The sequence below is a fragment of the Aegilops tauschii genome, chromosome 2 (assembly GCF_002575655.3).
Source record: "Aegilops tauschii subsp. strangulata cultivar AL8/78 chromosome 2, Aet v6.0, whole genome shotgun sequence".
Taxonomy (NCBI): Eukaryota; Viridiplantae; Streptophyta; class Magnoliopsida; order Poales; family Poaceae; genus Aegilops; species Aegilops tauschii.
The window spans coordinates 604,382,664-604,406,353 of record NC_053036.3 but is presented as its reverse complement, the minus strand read 5'-3'; the positions used below and the strand labels follow the sequence as shown (position 1 = coordinate 604,406,353).

The following is a 23,690-nucleotide window of genomic DNA, read 5'->3' as shown; positions in this document are numbered from 1 at the left end:
GGAACACCTCAGAGAAATGGTGTGTCCGAACGTCGTAATCGCACTCTATTGGATATGGTGCGATCTATGATGTCTCTTACCGATTTACCGCTCTCATTTTGGGGTTATGCTTTAGAGACTGCCGCATTCACTTTAAATAGGGCACCGTCTAAATCCGTTGAGACGACACCGTATGAATTATGGTTTGGGAAGAAACCTAAGCTGTCGTTTCTAAAAGTTTGGGGATGCGATGCTTATGTCAAGAAACTTCAACCTGAAAAGCTCGAACCCAAATCGGAAAAATGCGTCTTCATAGGATACCCTAAGGAAACTATTGGGTACACCTTCTACCTCAGATCCGAAGGCAAGATCTTCGTTGCCAAGAACGGGTCCTTTCTAGAGAAGGAGTTTCTCTCGAAAGAATTGAGTGGGAGGAAAGTGGAACTTGATGAGGTGATAGTCACCCCTTCCGAGTCGGAAAATAGCGCAGCGCGGGAAAATGTTCCTGTGGTGCCTACACCGACGGGGGAGGAAGTTAATGATGATGATCATGAAGCTTCGGATCAAGTTGCCACTGAACTTCGTAGGTCCACAAGGACACGTTCCGCACCAGAGTGGTACGGCAACCCTGTCCTTGAAATCATGTTGTTAGACAACGGTGAACCTTCGAACTATGAAGAAGCGATGGCGGGCCCGAATTCCGACAAATGGCTAGAAGCCATGAAATCCGAGATAGAATCCATGTATGAAAACAAAGTATGGACTTTGACTGACTTGCCCAATGAGCGGCGAGCCATAGAAAACAAATGGATCTTTAAGAAGAAGACGGACGCAGATGGTAATGTGACCATCTACAAAGCTCGACTTGTCGCTAAGGGTTATCGACAAGTTCAAGGGGTTGACTACGATGAGACTTTCTCACCCGTAGCGAAGCTGAAGTCCGTCCGAATCATGTTAGCAATTGCCGCATACTATGATTATGAGATATGGCAGATGGACGTCAAAACGGCATTCCTTAACGGCTTCCTTAAGGAAGAGTTGTATATGATGCAGCCGGAAGGTTTTGTCGATCCTAAGAATGCTAACAAAGTATGCAAGCTCCAACGCTCAATCTATGGGCTGGTGCAAGCATCTCGGAGTTGGAACATTCGCTTTGATGAGATGATCAAAGCGTTTGGGTTTACACAGACTTATGGAGAAGCCTGTGTTTACAAGAAAGTGAGTGGGAGCTCTGTAGCATTTCTCATATTATATGTGGATGACATATTATTGATGGGAAATGATGTAGAATTATTGGAAAGTATAAAGGCCTATTTGAATAAGTGTTTTTCAATGAAGGACCTTGGAGAAGCTGCTTATATATTAGGCATCAAAATCTATAGAGATAGATCAAGACGCCTCATTGGTCTTTCACAGAGTACATACCTTGACAAGATATTGAAGAAGTTCAGTATGGATCAGTCCAAGAAGGGGTTCTTGCCTGTATTGCAAGGTGTGCAATTGAGCACGGCTCAATGCCCGACCACGGCAGAAGATATAGAACAGATGAGTGTCATCCCCTATGCCTCGGCCATAGGGTCTATTATGTATGCCATGCTGTGTACCAGACCTGATGTAAACCTTGCCGTAAGTTTGGTAGGAAGGTACCAAAGTAATCCCGGCAAGGAACACTGGACAGCGGTCAAGAATATCCTGAAGTACCTGAAGAGGACTAAGGATATGTTTCTCGTTTATGGAGGTGACGAAGAGCTCGTCGTAAAGGGTTACGTCGACGCTAGCTTCGACACAGATCTGGATGACTCGAAGTCACAGACCGGATACGTGTATATATTGAATAGAGGAGCAGTAAGCTGGTGCAGTTGCAAGCAAAGCGTCGTGGCGGGATCTACATGTGAAGCGGAGTACATGGCAGCCTCGGAGGCAGCACAGGAAGCAGTCTGGCTGAAGGAGTTCATTACCGACCTAGGGGTGATTCCCAATGCGTCGAGCCCAATGACTCTCTTTTGTGACAACACTGGAGCTATTGCCCTTGCGAAGGAGCCCAGGTTTCACAGGAAGACCAGACATATCAAGCGTCGCTTCAACTCCATTCGTGAAAGTGTTCAAAATGGAGACATAGATATTTGTAAAGTGCACACGGACCTGAATGTAGCAGATCAGTTGACTAAACCTCTCCCTAGGGCAAAACATGATCAACACCAGGACGCAATGGGTGTTCGATTCATCACAATGTAACTAGATTATTGACTCTAGTGCAAGTGGGAGACTGTTGGAAATATGCCCTAGAGGCAATAATAAATGGTTATTATTATATTTCTTTGTTCATGGTAATTGTCTATTATTCATGCTATAATTGTATTGTCCGGAAATCGTGATACATGTGTGAATACATAGACCACAACCTGTCCCTAGTAAGCCTCTAGTTGACTAGCTCGTTGATCAACAGATAGTCATGGTTTCCTGACTATGGACATTGGATGTCATTGATAACGGGATCACATCATTAGGAGAATGATGTGATGGACAAGACCCAATCCTAAGCATAGCATAAAAGATCGTGTAGTTTCGTTTGCTAGAGCTTTTCCAATGTCAAGTATCTTTTCCTTGGACCATGAGATCGTGCAACTCCCGGATACCGTAGGAGTGCTTTGGGTGTGCCAAACGTCACAACGTAACTGGGTGACTATAAAGGTGCATTACGGGTATCTCCGAAAGTGTCTGTTGGGTTGGCACGGATCGAGACTGGGATTTGTCACTCCGTGTGACGGAGAGGTATCTCTGGGCCCACTCGGTAATGCATCATCATAATGAGCTCAATATGACTAAGGCGTTAGTCACGGGATCATGCATTGCGGTACGAGTAAAGAGACTTGCCGGTAACGAGATTGAACAAGGTATTGGGATACCGACGATCGAATCTCGGGCAAGTAACATACCGATTGACAAAGGGAATTGCATACGGATTGATTGAATCCTCGACACCGTGGTTCATCCGATGATATCATCGTGGAACATGTGGGAGCCAACATGGGTATCCAGATCCCGCTGTTGGTTATTGACCGGAGAGGCGTCTCGGTCATGTCTGCATGTCTCCCGAACCCGTAGGGTCTACACACTTAAGGTCCGGTGACGCTAGGGTTGTAGAGATATATGTATGCGGAAACCCGAAAGTTGTTCGAAGTCCCGGATGAGATCCCGGACGTCACGAGAGGTTCCGGAATGGTCCGGAGGTAAAGATTTATATATGGGAAGTCTTATTTTGGTCGCCGGAAAAGTTTCGCGCTTTATCGGTATTGTACCGGGAGTGCCGAAAGGGGTCCGGGGGTCCACCAAGGGGGTCCACCAGCCCCGGGGGGCCACATGGGCTGTAAGGGGTGCGCCTTGGCCTATATGGGCCAAGGGCACCAGCCCCAAGAGGCCCATGCGCAAGAGATAAGAAAGAAGGGAGAGTCCTAAAGGGGGAAGGCACCTCCGAGGTGCCTTGGGGGGGAAGGACTCCCCCCTGGCCGCACCCTTCCTTGAAGGAAGGGGCAAGGCTGCGCCCCCCCCCTCTCCCTTGGCCCTATATATAGTGGGGGGAAGGGAGGGCAGCAACATCTAAGCCTTGGGCGCCTCCCTCCTCCCCTGCAACACCTCTCTCTCTCTCGCAGAAGCTCGGCGAAGCCCTGCCGGAGACCCGCTACATCCACCACCACGCCGTCGTGCTGTTGGATCTCCATCAACCTCTCCTTCCCCCTTGCTGGATCAAGAAGGAGGAGACGTCGCTGCACCGTACGTGTGTTGAACGCGGAGGTGCCGTCCGTTCGGCACTCGGTCATCGGTGATTTGGATCACGGCGAGTACGACTCCGTCATCCACGTTCATTGGAACGCTTCCGCTCGCGATCTACAAGGGTATGTAGATCCACTCCTTTCCCCTCGTTGCTAGTAGACTCCATAGATGCATCTTGGTGAGCGTAGGAAAATTTTAAATTATGCTACGATTCCCAACAGGATTGTTGCGAAATATGATGGATGTATTATTGAGCCTCGAGGGCGAGTATATATTGAGTACAGGACTTGGAGGGTAAGACGTCTCTCCTAGAGATAAGGTAGGAATTCTAAACTACCAAATACATGTAACCCAAATATATCTCTAAAAAGGACCGATCAATCTCAGAGCTGGATTCGCAGTTCGGCCTCCGTCGTTCGCCCCATATAGCCGCGAAGTTTGTCCTGCGCACATAATTATGCACTTAAAATACCCTGGTCACCGGCGGAGGCACAATGCGGACAGACCTATAACACTATCCGCACTATCATAGTCTTTTCCTTTTTCTAACCATTTTTTATCTTTTACCACAGGTGACTATATTTGCTGAGAAGTCCTTTAACCAAGGCAAGGCAGCGCAGACATGCGACAGGAAGTCCAAATGCTTTTTGTAGACCGCACTCTTTATTTCAAACCTGTAAAGTGCCCTTTTTCTCAGCTTTCGACCCCCGGCATGTCAAATAGCCTTGGTACTAGCGTTATAATCTGTAAAGATCGCGCTTGACGTATCATTCAGATGCCAGTCAACATAACCCATATTCAGTATTCGCTTTTCTCAAATAACTGAATTTTGCTTCTGTGGTTATTTCACGCACGCACCTCGGCATATATTGCCAGGGGCTCGATATGGCAACATATGAGTTGCCGACAAGTCCGAACAGATTTATAGCACACTTTGGCGTCACGAGTTTGGCCTTATATGCATCAGCTCTGAATCATGTCTTTGGTCAATAGTTGGGTTGCCCGGCTCCTGTGCTTACTACCTTACGTTCCGCTCTATCGGCTAGGGTAGTAAAGGGAGAACTACTGCGATTGTGTCCTGGTTTGTCCGGATGAGCACCTTAGTAGAGAAAGCCGAAAACTGACTGCGGTGAGAGCTGGTCAACCACTCGATGACTCACCGGAATCTTCGCGATTCCTTCCGTATTACACGAAGGACCGTTCTTCTGGTCACGTATGTAAACGCACCGTATTCGGATAACCGCGTACATACCAGGGGCTATATCGTAGACCCACCGTCAAACTCCTATGGCTAAGTGAAAGTGTTAAAGCCCTATAGTCCGAATGCCTAGTTCACCGCATTGACACCTCCTTAATGGACCAAGACGTTGGGTCAAGAGTGATCAAGTGCTTTTCCGAACACCCCCGCGTTATATGTGAGGGGGCCGAAGCCGACGACTGGTAAACTTTCAGATTATACAAAAAACGGCCGCACAGGAGGCACCAAAAACTTTCAGGCAAAAGTATAAAAAAACATAGCCCTAATATATCATAATATTATTTTTACAATTTCGGTACATTTCACTCGAACATAATATCTTTCGAGCACTGACCCTCTATCAAGCGGGCACCCTCTAGGACATCCTCAAAATAATGCTCTGGCGTGTGATGGTCCTTGCCCATGGGTGGACTTTTCGCTGCAATATTGGTGGCCTTCATCTACGCCCAGTACGTCTTGACACGGGCAAAGGCCATCCGTCCACCTTCTATGCACGTTGACCGCTTAACGGCGTCGATACGCGGCACTGCATCAACAAGTCGCTACACCAGACTGAAATAACTATTCGGAATTGGCTCAGTCGGCCACAGCCGGACCACGACGTCCTTCATGGCAGATCCAGATATCTTGTGGAGCTCGGCCCACTGGTCCATCTGTTCGTTCAGCAACAGCGGACGCTTTGGCATGCTGAATTGCGACCAGAAAAGCTTTTCCGTTGCATGTCCTTCTTATGCTTGGAAAAACTGCGTCACATCGGAGACACTCTTCGGCAAGTCCAAAAATGCGTCTGGAGAACTCCACATTTGATTAAGCGGGGCATACTTCGGATTGCCGAATTTAGTTTGTAATAAGAAGGGCTTACCGGCCGCGATCTCCCCAATTTGCTGGATCTCCTCCCGAGCCGCTCTACACTCGGACCATGCTTCCCTCGCCTCTTGTAAGGCCTTGTCAAGATCGGCCGCTCTGGTTTTGTTATCTTTCTCGAGAAATTCGCATCGACTAGTGGCATCCTTTAGCTCAAGCGCCATAGTAGATATTCTCTCCTCGCACTGGCGCCGAGCAGCCTGTTCGGCCTTTAATTCAGCAGCTGCCTTTTTGGCAGCCGCATTACTCATCCTGGCTTGCTCCTTGGCCCGGGCAAGGTTAGCCCGAAGGGTCCCGCCGCAGTTATGCATATCTCAGTATACAATTCTCGGCGTCATGCTCATATTATAGTACTTGCATATACTAAATGCCCCAAAGACATACCTTGCGCCTCGTCGAGCCGCCTATTAATAAGCGTCATGTCATCATCCGCCACATCAAGTTTCTGCGTCAGATCTGCAACCTCTGTAGCTTGGGCAGTCGCCAGGGATGTAACAGCCTGTGTTCCAATTAATCAGGTTATTTCCTGGGCATATCTTTCTTGATCCTCTGATCGCCTTCCTTTGGACGCCAACGAGAGTCTCAGGGGCTACTATCTATACACAGGCGCATTTTGCGTTTATAGCACAATTGAAAATATTACATTACATACCTCGAAGCCTCTTAGTAGACACGTAAAGGCTTCATTCAATCCGCTTTTCGCGGACAGAACCCTCTCAACCACCGTACCCATCAAGGTATGATGTTCCTCTGAGACGCGCGCATCTCGCAACATGTCCATCAATGTATCCGGCGCCTCCGGATCCCTGGAAGCAGCTGTAGGGGTACGGACTCCCTTTAAAGGGATATGTTTACTCGACCTTAGAGTCATCTCTGGCTGTAAATCGGATAGTCCGGGGCCTTTATTGTTGGTCCCCGTAGGGGCCGCACACCCCGGACCCTGGACGGCCGAAGTGTCACCTTTGGGCCTAGTCTTCATTGTCCCTCGCACCACTTGTTGATCGGGAGAGATCCTCCGGGACGACACCTCGGAGTCGTCTGCCCTATTGGGTGGGGAGGTCTGTGGAGGCATCTTGCTTTCCATCATCTCCGGAAGAAGATCCCCCGAGGAGGACGACTGTTGAGGAAGGCTGCATGTCAGACTGCAAACATATATTTTAAATATTACCCTTGCAACCAGGAAAGAACGGGATATGTTTAAGACACCCTTGTTCACTTACAATTCGGCTAAGGGCTTGTCCTTATGGAGGAACTGCGTGACAACGTCGCCTCCCGAACCAGAACCGCCTGACAGGGATAGCTTCCCTCGCTTAGAAGCGTTTATCTTCAAGTCGTCGGAGGCGGTCCTCTTCTTCCCATGGGGAGAAGGGATGTCAGTTTCTTCTTCCCTTTCGTCTTCGGAAGAGGGGGTTCCAATCTCCCCGGACGTGGTGTCTGGCTTACCTCTAGAATGGGGGCCACCATGGGCCTTCTTGCTCTCCTCCTTGTCTTCCTTCGCCGGCACTTGATATGGTGCCGGAACCAGCATCCTTGTTAACACCGGATCAGCTAGGTCTTAGGAGAGAGGGGCCGAACACCTAATTCTCTCCGCCTTCTTTATCCAGCCCTGGTCGAATATGGTTTTCCCACTATATTGTTACGAGATATTTAACTGAGCTGTGTTCAGGAGTCGAGTGCTTACCGAGGTATCCGGATGGTTGCAGTCAAGGTTGATGTCCTCTGTAGTATCCGGCCACTGTTTTCGTGTCCCGAAGAATAATTTCCACATTCCTCTGTGCATCGTGCCGAAGAAGTGCTGAAGGGTTCGTGGTCCTTCCGGATTGAACTCCCACATGCAGAGAGGCCGTCGCTGGCACGGTAGGACCCGGCGGACTAGCATTACTTGGATTACGTTGATAAGGCCGGTGTCCTTTTCAATGAGGCTCCGGATGCGGCTTTGTAGCGTCTGCACTTCATCAATTGATCCCCAGTCCAGCCCCTTATTAATCCATGATGCAAGCCGTAACGGAGGGCCAGATCAGAATGCAGGTGTAGCTGCCCACTTGGTACCACGGGGTTCAGTGATGTAAAACCACTCCGCTGCCATAGGTTGGAAGTTTCTGTGAAGGAGCCTTTTGGCCAAGGAATATTGGTGAGTTTGGTCACTGTAGCACCACCGCACTCCGCTTGTTTCCCATCGACTACCTTCGGCTTCACATTAAAGGTCTTGAGCCACAAGCCGAAGTGTGGGGGAATACGGAGGAAGGCCTCGCACATGATGATGAACGCCGAGACGTGAAGAAAGGAGTCTGGAGCTAGATTGTGAAAATCTAGCCCGTAATAGAACATGAGCCCTCGAACGAAGGGATGAAGAGCGAACCCTAGCCCTCGGAGGAAGTGGGAGATGAATACGACCCTCTCACCGGATTTGGGAGTAGGAATAACTTGCCCTTGAGCAGGAAGCCTGTGGGGGATTTCCGCGGTCAGGTATCTTGCTGCCCGGAGCTTCGCAATATCCTCCTCTGTGACAGAGGAAGCCACCCACCGGCCTTGAGGGCTGGGTCCGGACATGACTGGGAAGCTCGAAGCAATTAAATTGAACCTTGGGTGCTGGAACTCAAGGTTGGAGAGGTTGAGGAAAGGGTTGGCATATAGGAGAAAGACGGGTCTTAGCCCCTTTATAAAGGCAATGAATATCAAACGCCTCCTCCTAGGCCTTAAAACCTGCCTATTCCTAAGGAATCATGCCAACAGAACGGTTGGGTTACCCACGCCCGTATTGATGAGAATCCTGCAATAAGGGGACACGATCTCTGCTTTGACAAGACGTGCCAATGAAACCGCATCTCGAAATATGGAACGGCAGGCTAAAAAACGGTTTGAAATAATGGCCGGGCGGCGACGTGATGTCACGCTACAAAAAGTTGTCAGCGGATTGGACTCGTGAAATATTATACTCTCTGCGGTTGTGTGTGGAATTTTTTTGCAGAGCCGGACACGATTCTTGTGTTCAAAGACTATTTTGGAGTATTCGGAGAAGGAACCCGCCTTGCAATGCCGAAGACAATCAGTGCGCCGGACACCTCGTCATTGAAGCCTGGTTCAGGGGCTACTGAGGGAGTCCTGGATTAAGGGGTCCTCGGACAGCCGGACTATGTAGCATGGGCCGGACTGTTCGGCCGTGAAGATACAAGACAGAAGATTCTCTCCCGTGTTCGGATGGGACTCTCTTTGGTGTGGAAGGCAAGCGTGGCGCCCGGATATGAAGATTCCTTTCTCTGTAACCGACTTTGTACAACCCTAGTCCCCTCCGGTGTCTATGTAAACCGGAGGGCTTAGTCCGTAGGGGCAATCATAATCATACAGGCTAGACTTCTAGGGTTTTAGCCATTACGATCTCGTGGTAGATCAACTCTTGTCATACTCATATTCATCAAGATCAATCAAGTAGGAAGTAGGGTATTACCTCCATAGAGAGGGCCCGAACCTGGGTAAACATCGTGTCCCCCGCCCCCTGTTACCATCAACCTTAGACGCACAGTTCGGGACCCCCTACCCGAGATCCGCCGGTTTTGACATCGACAGGCGGGGCTACTCTAAAAGACAATATGAAGTGCGTAAGCAAAAATATTCACAATTTTATTCTATTACCATCATTTCTGTTGAGTTTCATTCATATATATGTATTGACCCCCTTATTCAAATTAGATGTGGCAGATGCGGAATGAACTCCTACCACAAGATCGCATGCGAGCAATTCAAGAGGAATTGGCTGGATTCTTTCTTGACCACGTCATCAATAAAATCGGAGAATACCATGTGGAACTTGAGTTCAGGTGTTAGGGTATTGTAAGAGATCTTACACATTGTGTATATATATGTAGCCAGTAGTGTAGGATAGATATACGAAAACTTGTTGTTCGACCAATCTCTCGGAAAAGGAGAGGTCGATCACTTCTCTCTGTATATGTTCATGACGATCTTCTGTACTTAATGGTTCCTTCATTTGCTTACTAGCTAGCGTGTCGAGTCCTCTCTATACGTATAGTACGTAGCGTCGACCAAGCACGGAGATAAGAGAGGACACTTCTCTCTATTAGCTAGCTAACACAATATATGAAACCCCTAAATTAACCCTACAAAACCCCCAACCCCCCCCCCCCCCCCCCCTTCAGAAAAAAAACCCTAGCCCCTAAACTGCTGACGCGTGGACGCTTATTGGTCCTGGTTGGTGCTACCAACCGGGACAAAAGGCTCCCTGCCTGGGCAAGCCGCAGCGGCCACGTGGAGCCCCATCTGTCCCGGTTGGTATAAGAACCGGGACTAAAGATATTGGGCTTTAGTACCGACCCTTTAGTCCCGGTTCCCGAACCGGGACAAATGGGCCTTATAAACCGGGATAAATGGGCCTTTTTCTATTAGTGTATTAAAACATGTGATTAATTGTAAATAAATTGCTAGTTGAGTCGGTCAAGTCGCATGTTTCCTATGGATCTGACAGTGGTTAGTTTCCCATGCATGTAGGATGGTGTGAGTGACCAGCGAGCATTTGGCCAGAGTCATGTGGCGTGAGGCGTGACCTTGGTTGAGGCTAACAACCTGCATGTAGTCTGGCTTGCTATATAAGAGAGACAAAGAGGAGAGGGAATAGGCATTGAGGGCACAAGCAAAAATGTACTAGCCGTTCGTTTCACCAAAAATAGATGCATCGGCGCTTTCCCACCTTGGTGTGCCTCTGTTCTTGAGAAACATTCAGAGATGCTAGAGATTGTGAGAGAGGAGCGAGGAGTTTTGAGGTGCAGCTTTGTTTGAGGCATTGGAGGAGAACAAAATTTGCGTGAGGGCGGTCAAGTAGCATGCTTCCTATCGATATGATCTGGCAGTGGTTAGTTTCCCATGTAGAATGGTGTGAGTGACCAGCCGAGTCATGTGGCGTGAGGCGTGAGCTTGGTTGTGGCTAAACAGCTTGTGCATGTAGTCTGGTTTGCTATCTAAGAGAAACAAAGAGAAGAGGAAATAGATGAGGAGGATAGAAGTAAAAATGTAGTTCACTTTGGTATGTCTGTGTTCTTGAGAGAAACATTTAGAGATGCTAGAGATTGTGAGAGAGGAGAGAGGAGGCATGAGATGCAGCTCCAACATGTGATCACATATGTTTTTGTATTTTGTTTGAGGCATTGGAGGAGAACAATATTTACATGAAATTGCTCCAAAGTCCAAACTAAGAAGGGAAAGTGTGGAGGACAAGGCCGTGGCGGTAATCCAACTAGAGAGTACCTGTGGCTAGATTAAGGTGCGTATAAATAATCCGTTTATTCCTATCCTACATCACGAGACCCTCTGCCTGACATCATCTTCCTCTATTTCTATCCTCTGCATCAATAGAGAAAACATTTTCCTCCGTATAAATCTATATTGTTCAGAAAATATTTTGAAAACTTCCTCAGAAAATTCCTGACTGGGTCCAAGACGGATGAAATAGAATTACAACCTCCAACCTCCAATGTGTTTAACTCATGATACTCTGTTTCACTCTCCTTAACTAATGAAAAGCAGGCAGATCGTTTGCCTCCTCTTTTATATAAAAGAAAAAAATGTATATAGTACCCCTTCCATCCCATAACATAAGACGTTTTTGCAAGCAACATAACTTGCAACATCGCCTTGCATTGTAGGACAAAGGGAGTATTAGAAAACTGAGAGCTGGATCGTTATTATTTCACACCATTACACAAACAAATGTCTTAACCCCAGACCAATTTGGCGAGCCCATCAGCTCTGACCTATATTACACGAAAAAAAATGCGCCTAAGAGAACTCTTCCTATTAGAGAAGCCATGAATGGTGCATATAATTAAACTTTTTTTATCTATTTTTACAGGATGATACAGAACATGGATTCAGATGTATGGTCTGTGACTTTCTGTAGGGTCCCAACAAATGAGCTGAGCTGCCTTATGTTACTCAAGAGTTGAGATGTCTTGGTACAAGGATGCATCAGAGGAGACTCACACAAATCAGACGAGCCGTAGCAGTCTGATTTTGCCCTGATTTCTATTGCCCACAAAAATTTTGCTGCTCTAGTGACCATCTTCAGTATTTACTACGCTGCTCTGCTGACGCGAAGCGGCGCTTACTAGAGGAGCATCAAATTTCCACCTGCACAAAATGGAAGATAGTTAGGTACTAGTCTCATTCATGCAAAAATGGCATGGTGATATGACATATCCAGCAAACTGATCCACCTCTTAATGTTGTCCAAAACTATTTCAAATGAAAATCTGAAGTGCCAAAAACACTCCTCTGTCTTCACACAAAGACTTGCACACCAGTAAAAAACTGAATTATTGCGCAGGTTCCACTAGTTGGGTTTCAAGAGGTTTCATCACTATAACCAGTATAAATGGTATGTTAATCGAAAGTGATAGATACGAATATTTAGAATGACCTGGCTCAACTCTCTTTGACGCAAAGTGCAAGGCAGCTAGATTAGGTGAGCATGTGGAAGCATTTAAAATTGTCTTTTGAAGAAAGGAAGACGAATGCGATAGTATATCCCCTTTGCTGATTAAACAAGTTAAGAGTTTCCTATATAAATAAGTTAAGAGTTACACCGTAAACATCACGAAACAATGGGGGAAACGACATTTTTAAGCAATGCCGCTTGCTTGTACTCTTTATCATATACACATTGTTCCACTAATATCAACCAAATCCTAATATCATGGCAGAATTTCAGGATAGGATATTCTAGAGAATGGTAGTACTATCATGGTACATTACCATGGGTGTCCATACTGCAAGATCAGAACAGCGAGAAAACTGATCCACCTCTTTAATGTTGTTCAAAACTATTTTCACATGAAAATCTAAAGTACCAAAAACACTCGTCTGTCTTGACACAGAGAATTGCACACTAGTAAAACCGTCCAACCTGAATTATTGTGCAGGTTCTAGTAGTTGGGTTTCAAGAGGTTTCATCACTAGAAATGGTACGTTATTCGAAAGGATAGGTATGAATATTTGGGATGACCTGGCTCACGTTTCTTTGACACAAAGTGTAAGACGGCTAGATTAGGTGAGCATGCGGAAGCATCTAAATTTGTCTTTTGAAGAAAGGAAGATGAATGTGATGGTATATCCCCTTTGCCGATCAAATAAGTAAAGAGTTTCCTAAAAGAACGGTTTAAGAGTTACACCGTAAAGGTCACGAAACGATGGGGGAAACGACATTCTTATGATTGTACGTGTTCAAAAAGGAATGCCTCTTGCTTGTACTCTTTATCACACACACATTGTTCCACCGATGCGTCTTGGATGGTCCGACCCTCCGGCCTTGCGTAAGAGGCTCTCGTCGTCGCTTCTTCTGCTTACGGTTGGTGGCTTTGGAAGCATCGCAATGGATGTGTCTTACCGTTGGCCGCCTCCAGCTCTAGCCCAGAGTTGGAGCTAAGGGATGCAAGCGGACGGCATCTGCATGTCCGTGACCGTTCGCGAAGCAAAAATTACTTTAATAACCGTGTTAGTTTACGCTTGCAAGATCAGGACAGCAAGAAAACTGAAAATATTTATTGAAATCCGCAGGAAACTGGGATATACTACTGTCATGTCACAGTCTATACTGTGCACGTCCGCTGTGCTAGTATACTCCGCATGATACTACTATACCAAGGGCAGGGCAGAGCAGGCAGAGTCTGTTCACCAAAAAGGTGCTGATTATGTCCGGCCGTCACGTGGTTAGGGCCAACAGGAATTGATTCCAGGGACGGTACGCAGTACGCACCCACCAGCAGCCCCATCAGGAACGCCATGGCCATCCGTCGTGGCCAACCACAATCTGCAGGACCCAACGTACTACATCCGTGTCTGCCGCGCCATCAAAACCATATCTTAGATCTGATCTCGGAGCGCGACCGACTAACGTAGGCTCTAATCAACGTCCAGACCACGCTGTAATTTTCGTCTTCGCCATGTGGAGTGAAGTGAAATTCAGGCAAGCAAACGGGGAGGAAGCGGGGATCAGGGGCTTACTCATGCGGGAACTTGACTTCATGCAGAGCGTCTGACCGGAGCGACCACGCCAGCGCCGCCTGGGCGCATCTGGCGAGCGGCTCCACCTGGCCGGCGTCGGTGACCAGCGCCAGCGGGCTGTCCAGGTGCGCGCCGCCGTCCACGGCGTCCAGGTCGCGCACCCACTCGGGCCGCTCCGCCGTGCCCTCCCAGAGCACCCGCGCGTTCACCACGAACCCGGCCCACTCCAGCCGGGTGGACAGCAGCATGTCGCTCCGCGCCGCCGGCAGCAGCGTCTCCTCCGAGACGTGGTAGCCCACCAGCTTCCCGGCCTCGTCGCAGGCCGGCGCCTGCAGGAAGGACTCCTTGGTGCCTTCGTCCTCGCCCAGAATGCCCACCGGCACGGCGCCCACGGACTTGACCTTCTGCGCCTCGTCGAACAGCTCCGTCCGGAGGATGCCGTTCTCGTCCGCGAACACCACCACGCCGTCCATCTTCTCCTTCCGTACCTCCCTGAAATTGGTCGACAGATCCAAGTTGTGAGCGAGGATACGGGGATGGGCGCTCAGTGAGATCTAGTGCAGCGAGCAGAGGAGCATGGTGATAGTACCTGAGGGCGTGCATTCGCAGGCGCGCGGTGGAGGCGCCGTCGGAGGCGACGAGGTGGAGGAAGTCGAGGCCGGAGCGGGCGAGCACGGCGGCGACGGCGTCGGTACGGTGGCCAGGCTCGACGACGATCCACCTGAGCGGGGCGTCGACGAGGCGGAGGGTGTGCGCCAGGGACGTGAGCGACGGCGCCTGGAGCGCGGAGGTGGTGGTCGGGGTGACGGCAATCACGGGCCTGAGCGGGTCGGCCAACCGGTTGCGGCTGCGGCGCTGCGCTTCCTGGACGGCGGCGAGGATGCTGTGGGCCTTGAGGAGCTCGCCGGGGTTCGGGTGCGGCCACTTGCGGACGCGGATGGCGTGGCGGCCGACGAAGACCGGGCCGTGGTGGACCTGGTGGTGCGCGTTGGCTCCGGCCTCGCTCTCAGCCACCGTGGTCGTCGTCGTGACGGTGGTGGTGGTCGTAGTAGTAGTAGTGATGGTGGCGGTGGCGTTGGAGCTGGCGAGCATGACGGGCGGGGTGACGAGGGAGACGAGGTGCGCGGAGGGGTTCATGGGCGGCGTGGGCAGGAAGAGGAGGAAGACGACGAGGCGCGAGAAGCGGAAGCCGACGGCCATGGAGGTGGCGCAGAAGAGCGCGTGCAGGATGAGCCACGTCGCCGGCAGCGACGGCTTGGCCATCTCCGGCGCCGCGTCGGGCGACCCCGCCGACAGCGGGAGCTTCATCTCGCCGGAGCGACCGAACAGAGACGACACACACGCACACACCGCGTAGGTGTACCACGGTGGTGCTTTACAGCTTGGGTAGGAGCGAGCTAGGAGCAGTAGCGGGCGAGCTGGGCGGCGGTGGCGAGTGATATAAGAGAGGCGGAGGGAGGGGGTGGGGGTAGGCGGCCGGGGCCGGGGGCGGGAGGGAAAAGCAACGACGCGGGCACGCAATTATGAGCAGCGGCCGGTAAACAAAAGGCGCCGCGGCTGGAGCAGCTGGTGGTGGAGTGGATGGCGAGGGTGAGGTGGAGCGGTGGGCTCGTGGCGAGTTCGGCAATTGGCAGCAGCGCGGAGCCACGCGGGAGGCGAGGGGGAGACACACGGCGCGCCGTCGGTCGGGTTCCCCTCGTCCGCTTGTGGCTGTAGCCCGGCCAAGGAGGACCGCCGACTGGGGAGTGGGGTGGGTGGGAGCGTCGAACGCGGGAGCAAATGCTGCAGCATTTCGGCGCTTCTGGCCGGACCGACGGGCAGATCGTTGAATTTACCAGCGCCAAGCGGCTTCAAATTGCCTCTTGTCGTCGTCTTCCTCTGTCCTCGTACTTCTGCCGGTGTCAAAATCCGGTTTGCACCGACAGTGAGTGAAAACAGAGCTGCCAAACCGTGGGGCTAAGGCCAACTCCACCGCGCGACCCCAAACGGACGTCCGTTTTGTCCGGATTCTGTCCGTTTGAGTAGGAATTTGGGGTCGTGTCCGGGCGTGTCCTGGGATGCGGTGGTTGTGCGCCCAGCGTGCGGACGCATCCCGGCCGCATCCTGTCCGCGTGCATTTTTCTTTGCAAGTCCTTAACTTTCTTTTATCATTCATTTTTTGATACATGACAATACATCATCACATTTTGACTAGTAAAGCAAGGCCAAAGAAAATAACAACCACAAGAATACATTTTCGATGCACTCATTGTTGATCTATGGAGGAGGCTCGATGTTGCACCCTCCTTTCTTTTTCAAGCCAGAAGTCGATGTTGCTTCCTCATACCTAGTCTCGTGTCTAGCCTTAGCAACAAGTGCACTTGTCTCATCTACAGCCTCTATGCTAGCTAAAAGTGCACGAACATGTACTAAATTTCGCTCTATCAATACCAAAACTTGCATCCATTCTACACAATAAAATTTGAAGTTAGCACAACTAGTCTACTCCGAGAGCACAAACCGAAGCTAAAAAGAGCACATACCCCATCGTTTAAGCACTTGATGAACACCCATCCGGGATGTTCCGGCGTTGTAGACACGCGGCGCTCGACCATCCTTGGGCAGTGGTCGCACTTAATGAGTGGCAACGGTGCGCCGACGAGCTTTTGGGCAAGCACCGAGCCCGGCCGGCCGCCATTCGTGTATCTGCCGGCGGACCACCGACGGTGCAGATCCGAGCGGCTAGAGGAGGAGCCACTGCCTGCATGTGGGCTTGCGGCCCTCCCAGGGCCTTCCGGCGAGCCAGTCCATGGCGCGGCCCAGCCTCCCACAGCGGGGCGAGGTCAAGACCGATCGGATCCGGCCCAAATCCGGCCGGCGGGTGCGCAAACCAGATGGCCGTGGTTGGTAGCTCGGCGGCGCCGAGGGGAAGGGGCTGGGCGAGCGCGCGTCCGAGCTGCATGGCTGCAATGGCGGCGGCGGCGGCGGCGACGACGAGGGAAAGAGTGGGGAAGAGTGGAGTGGGGTGCGGCCGGAGGGAGGGAGGGGGCGGATAGAAAAAGGCCCGCCCTATGCCACCGACGGGCGGGCCAGGGGAGGACACGCGCAGACGGCCGGCGCGTCCACGTGGTGTCCGTTTCATCAAAAAGCGGCGCAAACTTGGGCCGGGATGGGTCGAAAGCGGACACAAAACGGACAAAAGTCCGTTTGCTCCCGCGCGCTGGGCCGCCCGGTTTGTCCCTTTTATCCCAAACGGACGGGGACGGACAGAATAAGATCGCGCGGTGGAGTTGGCCTAACAGTGGATGTCAGCTGTGAGGTGGCAGGTATTCATTTCTGCTGCGACGGATGAACGCGGGGTGCCCTACAATCGTGGGGCTAAGAGTACGATGCATCGCTTGTTCCCATGGCGTTGGGGCAGGAGCACGTTGTCCATTTATTATTGGGGGTGGCATCTGTGCAGTGCCCGTACGAGATTACAGTGGGAAAGCTTGAAGCATTCCCGACGTCCGGTACAGGGGTGACAGTAGGACACCGGACATGATCCCGGGAACGAATTTGGCCCTGAATCCCGGGTAGGGCGCCGGGCATGTCTGTCTCCGATTATGCTTTCACGTCAAGATTTTACCGTACCGCATAAGAGCGGAGGGCGGGCCAGTTCGCCGGCGAGCTGGCGAACGAGGAGGCCGTTGTGGCCATAGTCACGGTGAATTTGGACATCGTGCATTAGCAGCGGGCGTTGTACAAGTCCATGCCCAGCGCCCGCGCCATCCGTGGCGGCTCCGCATCAACGTGGAGGAGTGCGACCGTGTGTTCGGGGATAACGTGGTAGAGGTGAACACGGAGGCGGCGTAGGGCGATCGCAGATGGGAACACTGTCTATGTCGGCAGTCCACATCGTTCGTGTCGGGCTGCAACGACCATGAGTCCGGGTTATCCACGTCGATTGTCGACCTCACCTCTATCAACGGCGTCCACAGCCATGCAGCAGACTCCGACGAAGAGTAGAAGGGGGGACACAGACGTGCCCACGACCGGCAAAGATTTAGACTAAGATACATTTTGCTATGTAAGAAAATACCCTATGTTAATGTAAATGTCATATACCCTTATATTTGATGCACTAGGTGTTGGGGAACGTAGCAGAAATTCAAAATTTTCTACGCATCACCAACCTTAAGTGTGTAGACCCTACGGGTTCGGGAGACAGGCAGACATGACCGAGACGACTCTCCGGTCAATAACCAACAGCGGGATCTGGATACCCATGTTGGCTCCCACATGCACCTCGATGATCTCATCGGATGAACCACGATGTCGAGGATTCAATCAATCCCGTATACAATTCCCTTTGTCTACCGGTATAGTACTTGCCCGAGATTCGATCGTCGGTATCCCGATACCTTGTTCAATCCCGTTACCGGCAACTCTCTTTACTCGTTCCGTAACACATCATCCCGTGATCAACTCCTTGGTCACATTGTGCACATTATGATGATGTCCTACCGAGTGGGCCCAGAGATACCTCTCCGTTTACACGGAGTGACAAATTCCAGTCTCGATTCGTGCCAACCCAACAGACACTTTCGGAGATACCCGTAGTGCACCTTTATAGCCACCCAGTTACGTTGTGACGTTTGGTACACCCAAAGCATTCCTACGGTATCCGGGAGTTGCACAATCTCATGGTCTAAGGAAATGATACTTGACATTAGAAAAGCTCTTAGCAAACGAACTACACGATCTTGTGCTAGGCTTAGGATTGGGTCTTGTCCATCACATCATTCTCCTAATGATGTGATCCCGTTATCAACGACATCCAATGTCCATGGTCAGGAAACCGTAACCATCTATTGATCAACGAGCTAGTCAACTAGAGGCTTACTAGGGACATGGTGTTGTCTATGTATCCACACATGTATCTGAGTTTCCTATCAATACAATTCTAGCATGGATAATAAACGATTATCATGAACAAGGAAATATTATAATAACCTATTTATTATTGCCTCTAGGGCATATTTCCAACAGTCTCCCACTTGCACTAGAGTCAATAATCTAGTTCACATCACCATGTGATTAACACTGACAGGTCACATCACCATGTGACCAACATCCAAAGAGTTTACTAGAGTCAACAATCTAGTTCACATCACTATGTGATTAACACTCAATGAGTTCTGGTTTGATCATGTTATGCTTGTGAGAGAGGTTATTTAGTCAACGGGTCTGAACCTTTCAGATCCGTGTGTGCTTTACGAATATCTATGTCATCTTGTGAATGCTACCACGCGCTATTTGGAGCCATTTCAAATAACTGCTCTACTATACGAATCCGGTTTACTACTCAGAGTCATCCGGATTAGTGTCAAAGTTCGCATCGACGTAACCCTTTACGACGAACTCCTTTTCACCTCCATAATCGAGAAAATTCCTTAGTCCACTACATACTAAGGATAAATTCGACCGCTGTCATGTGATCCATTCCCGGATCACTATTGTACCCTCTTGACCAACTCATGGCAAGGCACACTTCATGTGCGGTACACAGCATAGCATACTGTAGAGCCTACGTCTAAAGCATAGGGGACGACCTTCGTCCTTTCTCTCTCTTCTGCTGTGGTCAGGTCTTGAGTCTTACTCAATACTCACACTTTGTAACACAGCCAAGAACTCCTTTGCTGATCTATTTTGAACTCTTTCAAAATCATGTCAAGGTGTGCGTTCTTTGAAAGTATCATCAGGCGTCTTGATCTATCTCTATAGATCTTGATGCCCAATATGTAAGCAGCTTTATCCAGGTCTTCCTTTGAAAAACTCCTTTCAAACAACCCTTTATTCTTTCCAAAAATTTTACATCATTTCGGATCAACAATATGTCATTCACATATACTTATCAGAAATGTTGTAGCGCTCCCACTCACTTTATTGTAAATACAAGTTTCTAACAAACTTTGTATAAACCCAAAAACTTTGATCACTCCATCAAAGCGTATATTCTGACTCCGAGATGCTTGCTCTAGTCCATGGAAGGATCGCTGGAGCTAGCATACCTTTTAGCATCCTTAGGATCGACAAAACCTTTCTGATTGTATCACATACAACCTTTCCTTACGAAAACTGGTAAGGAAACTTGTTTTGACATCCATCTGCCAGATTTCACAAATGCAGCTAATGCTAACATGATTTCGACGGACTTAAGCATCGCTACGGATGAGAAAATCTCATCGTAGTCAACTCCTTGAACTTGTGAAAATACTCTTTGCCGCAAGTCGAGCTTCATAGACGGTAACCTTACCGTCCACGTCCGTCTTCTTCTTAAAGATCCATTTATCTCAATGGCTTGCCGATCATCGGGCAAGTTCACCAAAGTCCATGCTTTGTTCTGATACATGGATCCTATCTCGGATTTCGTGGCTTCTAACCATTTGTCAGAATATGGGCCCACCATCGCTTCTCCATAGCTCGTAGGTTCATTGTTGTCTAGCAACATGGCTTCCAAGACAGGATCATGCATTGCTCTGAAGTAGTACGCATCCTCGTCGTCCTACGAGGTTTGGTAGTGACTTGATCCGAAGTTTCATGATCACTATCATAAGCTTCCACTTCAATTGGTGTAGGTGCCACAGGAAACAACTTCTTGTGCCCTGCTATACACTAGTCGAAGTGACGGTTCAATAACCTTATCAAGTCTCCACCATCCTCCCACTCAATTCTTTCGAGAGAAACTTTTCCTCGAGAAAGGACTCGTTTCTAGAAGCAATTACTTTTGCTTCCAGATCTGAAATAGGAGGTACACCCAACTGTTTTGGGTATTCTATGAAGATGCATATATCCGCTTTGGGTTCGAGCTTATCAGCCTGAAACTTTTTCACATAAGCATCGCAGCCCCAAACTTTTAAAAAACGACAACTTAGGTTTCTCTAAACGGCGTCTTCTCAACGGAATTGCGTGGTGCCCCTCTTAAAGTGAATGCGGTTGTCTCTAATGCCTAACCCATAAACGATAGTGGTAATTCGATAAGAAACATCATGGTATGCACCATATCCAATAGGGTGCAGTTATGATGTTCGGACACACCATCACACTATGGTGTTCCAGGCGGTATTAATTGTGAAACACTTTCCACAATGTCTTAATTGTGTGCCAAACTCGTAACTCAGATATCTCTATGATCATATCACAGACATTTTATCCTCTTGTCACGACGATCTTCAACTTCACTCTGAAATTACTTGAACCTTTCAATAATTCAGACTTGTGTTTCATCAAGTAAATACACTCAGCATCTACTCAAACCATCTGTGAAGTAAGAACATAACGATACCCACTGCATGCCTCAGCACTCATTGGACTGCATACATCAAAATGTATTACTTCCAATAAGTTGCTCTCTTGTTCCATCTTACTGAAAACGAGGCCTTACAGTCATCTTGCCCATGTGGTATGATTTGCATGTCTCAAGTGATTCAAAATCAAGTGAGTCCAAACGATCCATCTGCATGGAGTTTCTTCATGCATATATACCAATAGACATGGTTTGCATGTCTCAATCTTTTCAAAAACGAGTGAGTCCAAAGATCCATCTACATGGAGCTTCTTCATGCGTTTTATCCCAATATGACTCAAATAGCAGTGCCACAAGTATGTGGTACTATCATTACTTTTGGCATGAACATGTGTATCACTACGATCGAAATTCATTTTAGGTGCAAGACCATTGAAGGTATTATTCAAATAAACAGAGTAACCATTATTCTCCTTAAATGAATAACCGTATTGCGATAAACATAATCCAATCATGTTCAACGCAAACACCAAATCTCGATGGTAGAGGGAGCATGCGATGCTTGATCACATCAACCTTGGAAACACTTCCAACACACATCGTCATCTCACCTTTAGCTAGTCTCCGTTTATTCCGCAGCTTTTATTTCGAGTTACTAACACTTAGCAACCGTACCGGTATCTAATACCCCGGTGCCGCTAGGAGTACTAGTAAAGTACACATTCATATAACGTATATCCAATATACTTCTGTCGACCTTGCCTGCCTTCTCATCTACCAAATATCTAGGGTAGTACTGCTTCAGTGACCGTTCCTCTCATTACAGAAGCACTTAGTCTCGGGTTTGGGTTCAACCTTGGGATTCTTCACTAGAGCAGCAAACGATTTGTTGTTTCATGAAGTGTCCCTTTTGCCCTTGCCCTTCTAGAAACTAGTGGTTTTACTAACCATGAACAATTGATACTCCTTCTTGATTTCTACTTTCGCGGTGTCAAACATCGCGAGTTGCTCACGGATCATCATCTATCCTTGATATTTATAGTTCATCACGAAGCTCTAATAGCTTGGTGGCAGTGATTATGGAGACCCATCACTATCTCATCTGGAAGATTAACTCCCACTCGATTCAAGTGATTGTAGTACTCAGACAATCTGAGCACATGCTCAACGATTGAGCTTTTCTCCCTTAGTTTGCAGGTTTAAGAAACTTGTCAGAGGTCTCATACCTCTTGACGTGGGCACTAGTCTGAAATCCCAATTTCAGTCTTCGGAACATCTCATATGTTCTGCGACGTTTCAAAACCGTCTTTGGTGCCACAATTCTAAACCGTTAGCAATACACACTGAACTATCACATAGTCATCAAAACGTGTATGCCAGATGTTTCGCAACATCTACAGACGACGCTGAGGTTCAGCACACCGAGCGATGCATTAAGGACATAAGCCTTCTGTGCAGCAATGAGGACAATCCTCAGCTTACGGACCCAGTCCGCATAATTGCTACTACCAACTTTCAACTAAATTTTCTCTAGGAACATATCTTAAACAGTAGAACTAAAGCGTGTGACATAATTTGCAAAGACCTTTTGACTATGTTCATGATAATGAAGTTCATCTGATTATGAACTCCCACTCAGATAGACATCCCTCTAGTCATCTAAGTGATACATGATCCGAGTCAAACTAGGCCGTGTCCGATCATCACGTGAGACGGACTAGTCATCATCGGTGAACATCTCCATGTTGATCGTATCTACTATACGACTCATGTTCGATCTTTCGATCTCTTGTGTTCCGATGCCATGTCTGTACATGCTAGGCTCGTCAAGTCAACCTAAGTGTTTTGCATGTGTTCCGAGGCCATGTCTGTACATGCTAGGCTCGTCAACACCCGTTGTATTCGAACGTTAGAATCTATCACACCCGATCATCACGTGGTGCTTCGAAACAACGAACCTTCGCAACGGTGCACAGTTAGGGGGAACACTTCTCTTGAAATTTTAGTGAGGGATCATCTTATTTATGCTACCGTCGTTCTAAGCAAATAAGATGCATAACATGATAAACATCACATGCAATCAAATAGTGACATGATATGGCCAATATCATCTTGCTCCTTTGATCTCCATCTTCGGGGCACCATGATCATCTTTGTCACCGGCATGACACCATGATCTCCATCATCATGATCTCCATCATTGTGTCTTCATGAAGTTGTCACGCCAACGATTACTTCTACTTCTATGGCTAACGCGCTTAGCAATAAAGTAAAGTAATTTACATGGCGTTATTCAATGACACGCAGGTCATACAAAAAATAAAGACAACTCCTATGGCTCCTGCCGGTTGTCATACTCATCGACATGCAAGTCGTGATTCCTATTACAAGAATATGATCAATCTCATACATCACATATATCATTCATCACATCTTCTGGCCATATCACATCACATAGCACATGCTGCAAAAACAAGTTAGACGTCCTCTAATTGTTGTTGCAAGTTTTTACGTGGCTTGTATAGGTTTCTAGCAAGAACG

The 23,690-nt window shown here is 48.7% G+C and overlaps 1 protein-coding gene across 1 annotated transcript; it reads right to left on the bottom strand.

Moving 5' to 3' along the window:
* Nucleotides 1-11,539: 11,539 nt before the first annotated feature.
* LOC109748379 (probable glucuronosyltransferase Os04g0650300) lies at nt 11,540-15,684 on the bottom strand. The gene is made up of 3 exons (XM_020307411.4): nt 14,472-15,684; nt 13,883-14,374; nt 11,540-12,010 (listed from the first exon to the last, which is right to left on the bottom strand). The coding sequence occupies exons 1-3, from the start codon at nt 15,188-15,190 to the stop codon at nt 11,932-11,934; spliced, it is 1,290 nt and encodes a 429-aa protein (XP_020163000.1). The 5' UTR covers nt 15,191-15,684; the 3' UTR covers nt 11,540-11,931.
* Nucleotides 15,685-23,690: the final 8,006 nt, after the last annotated feature.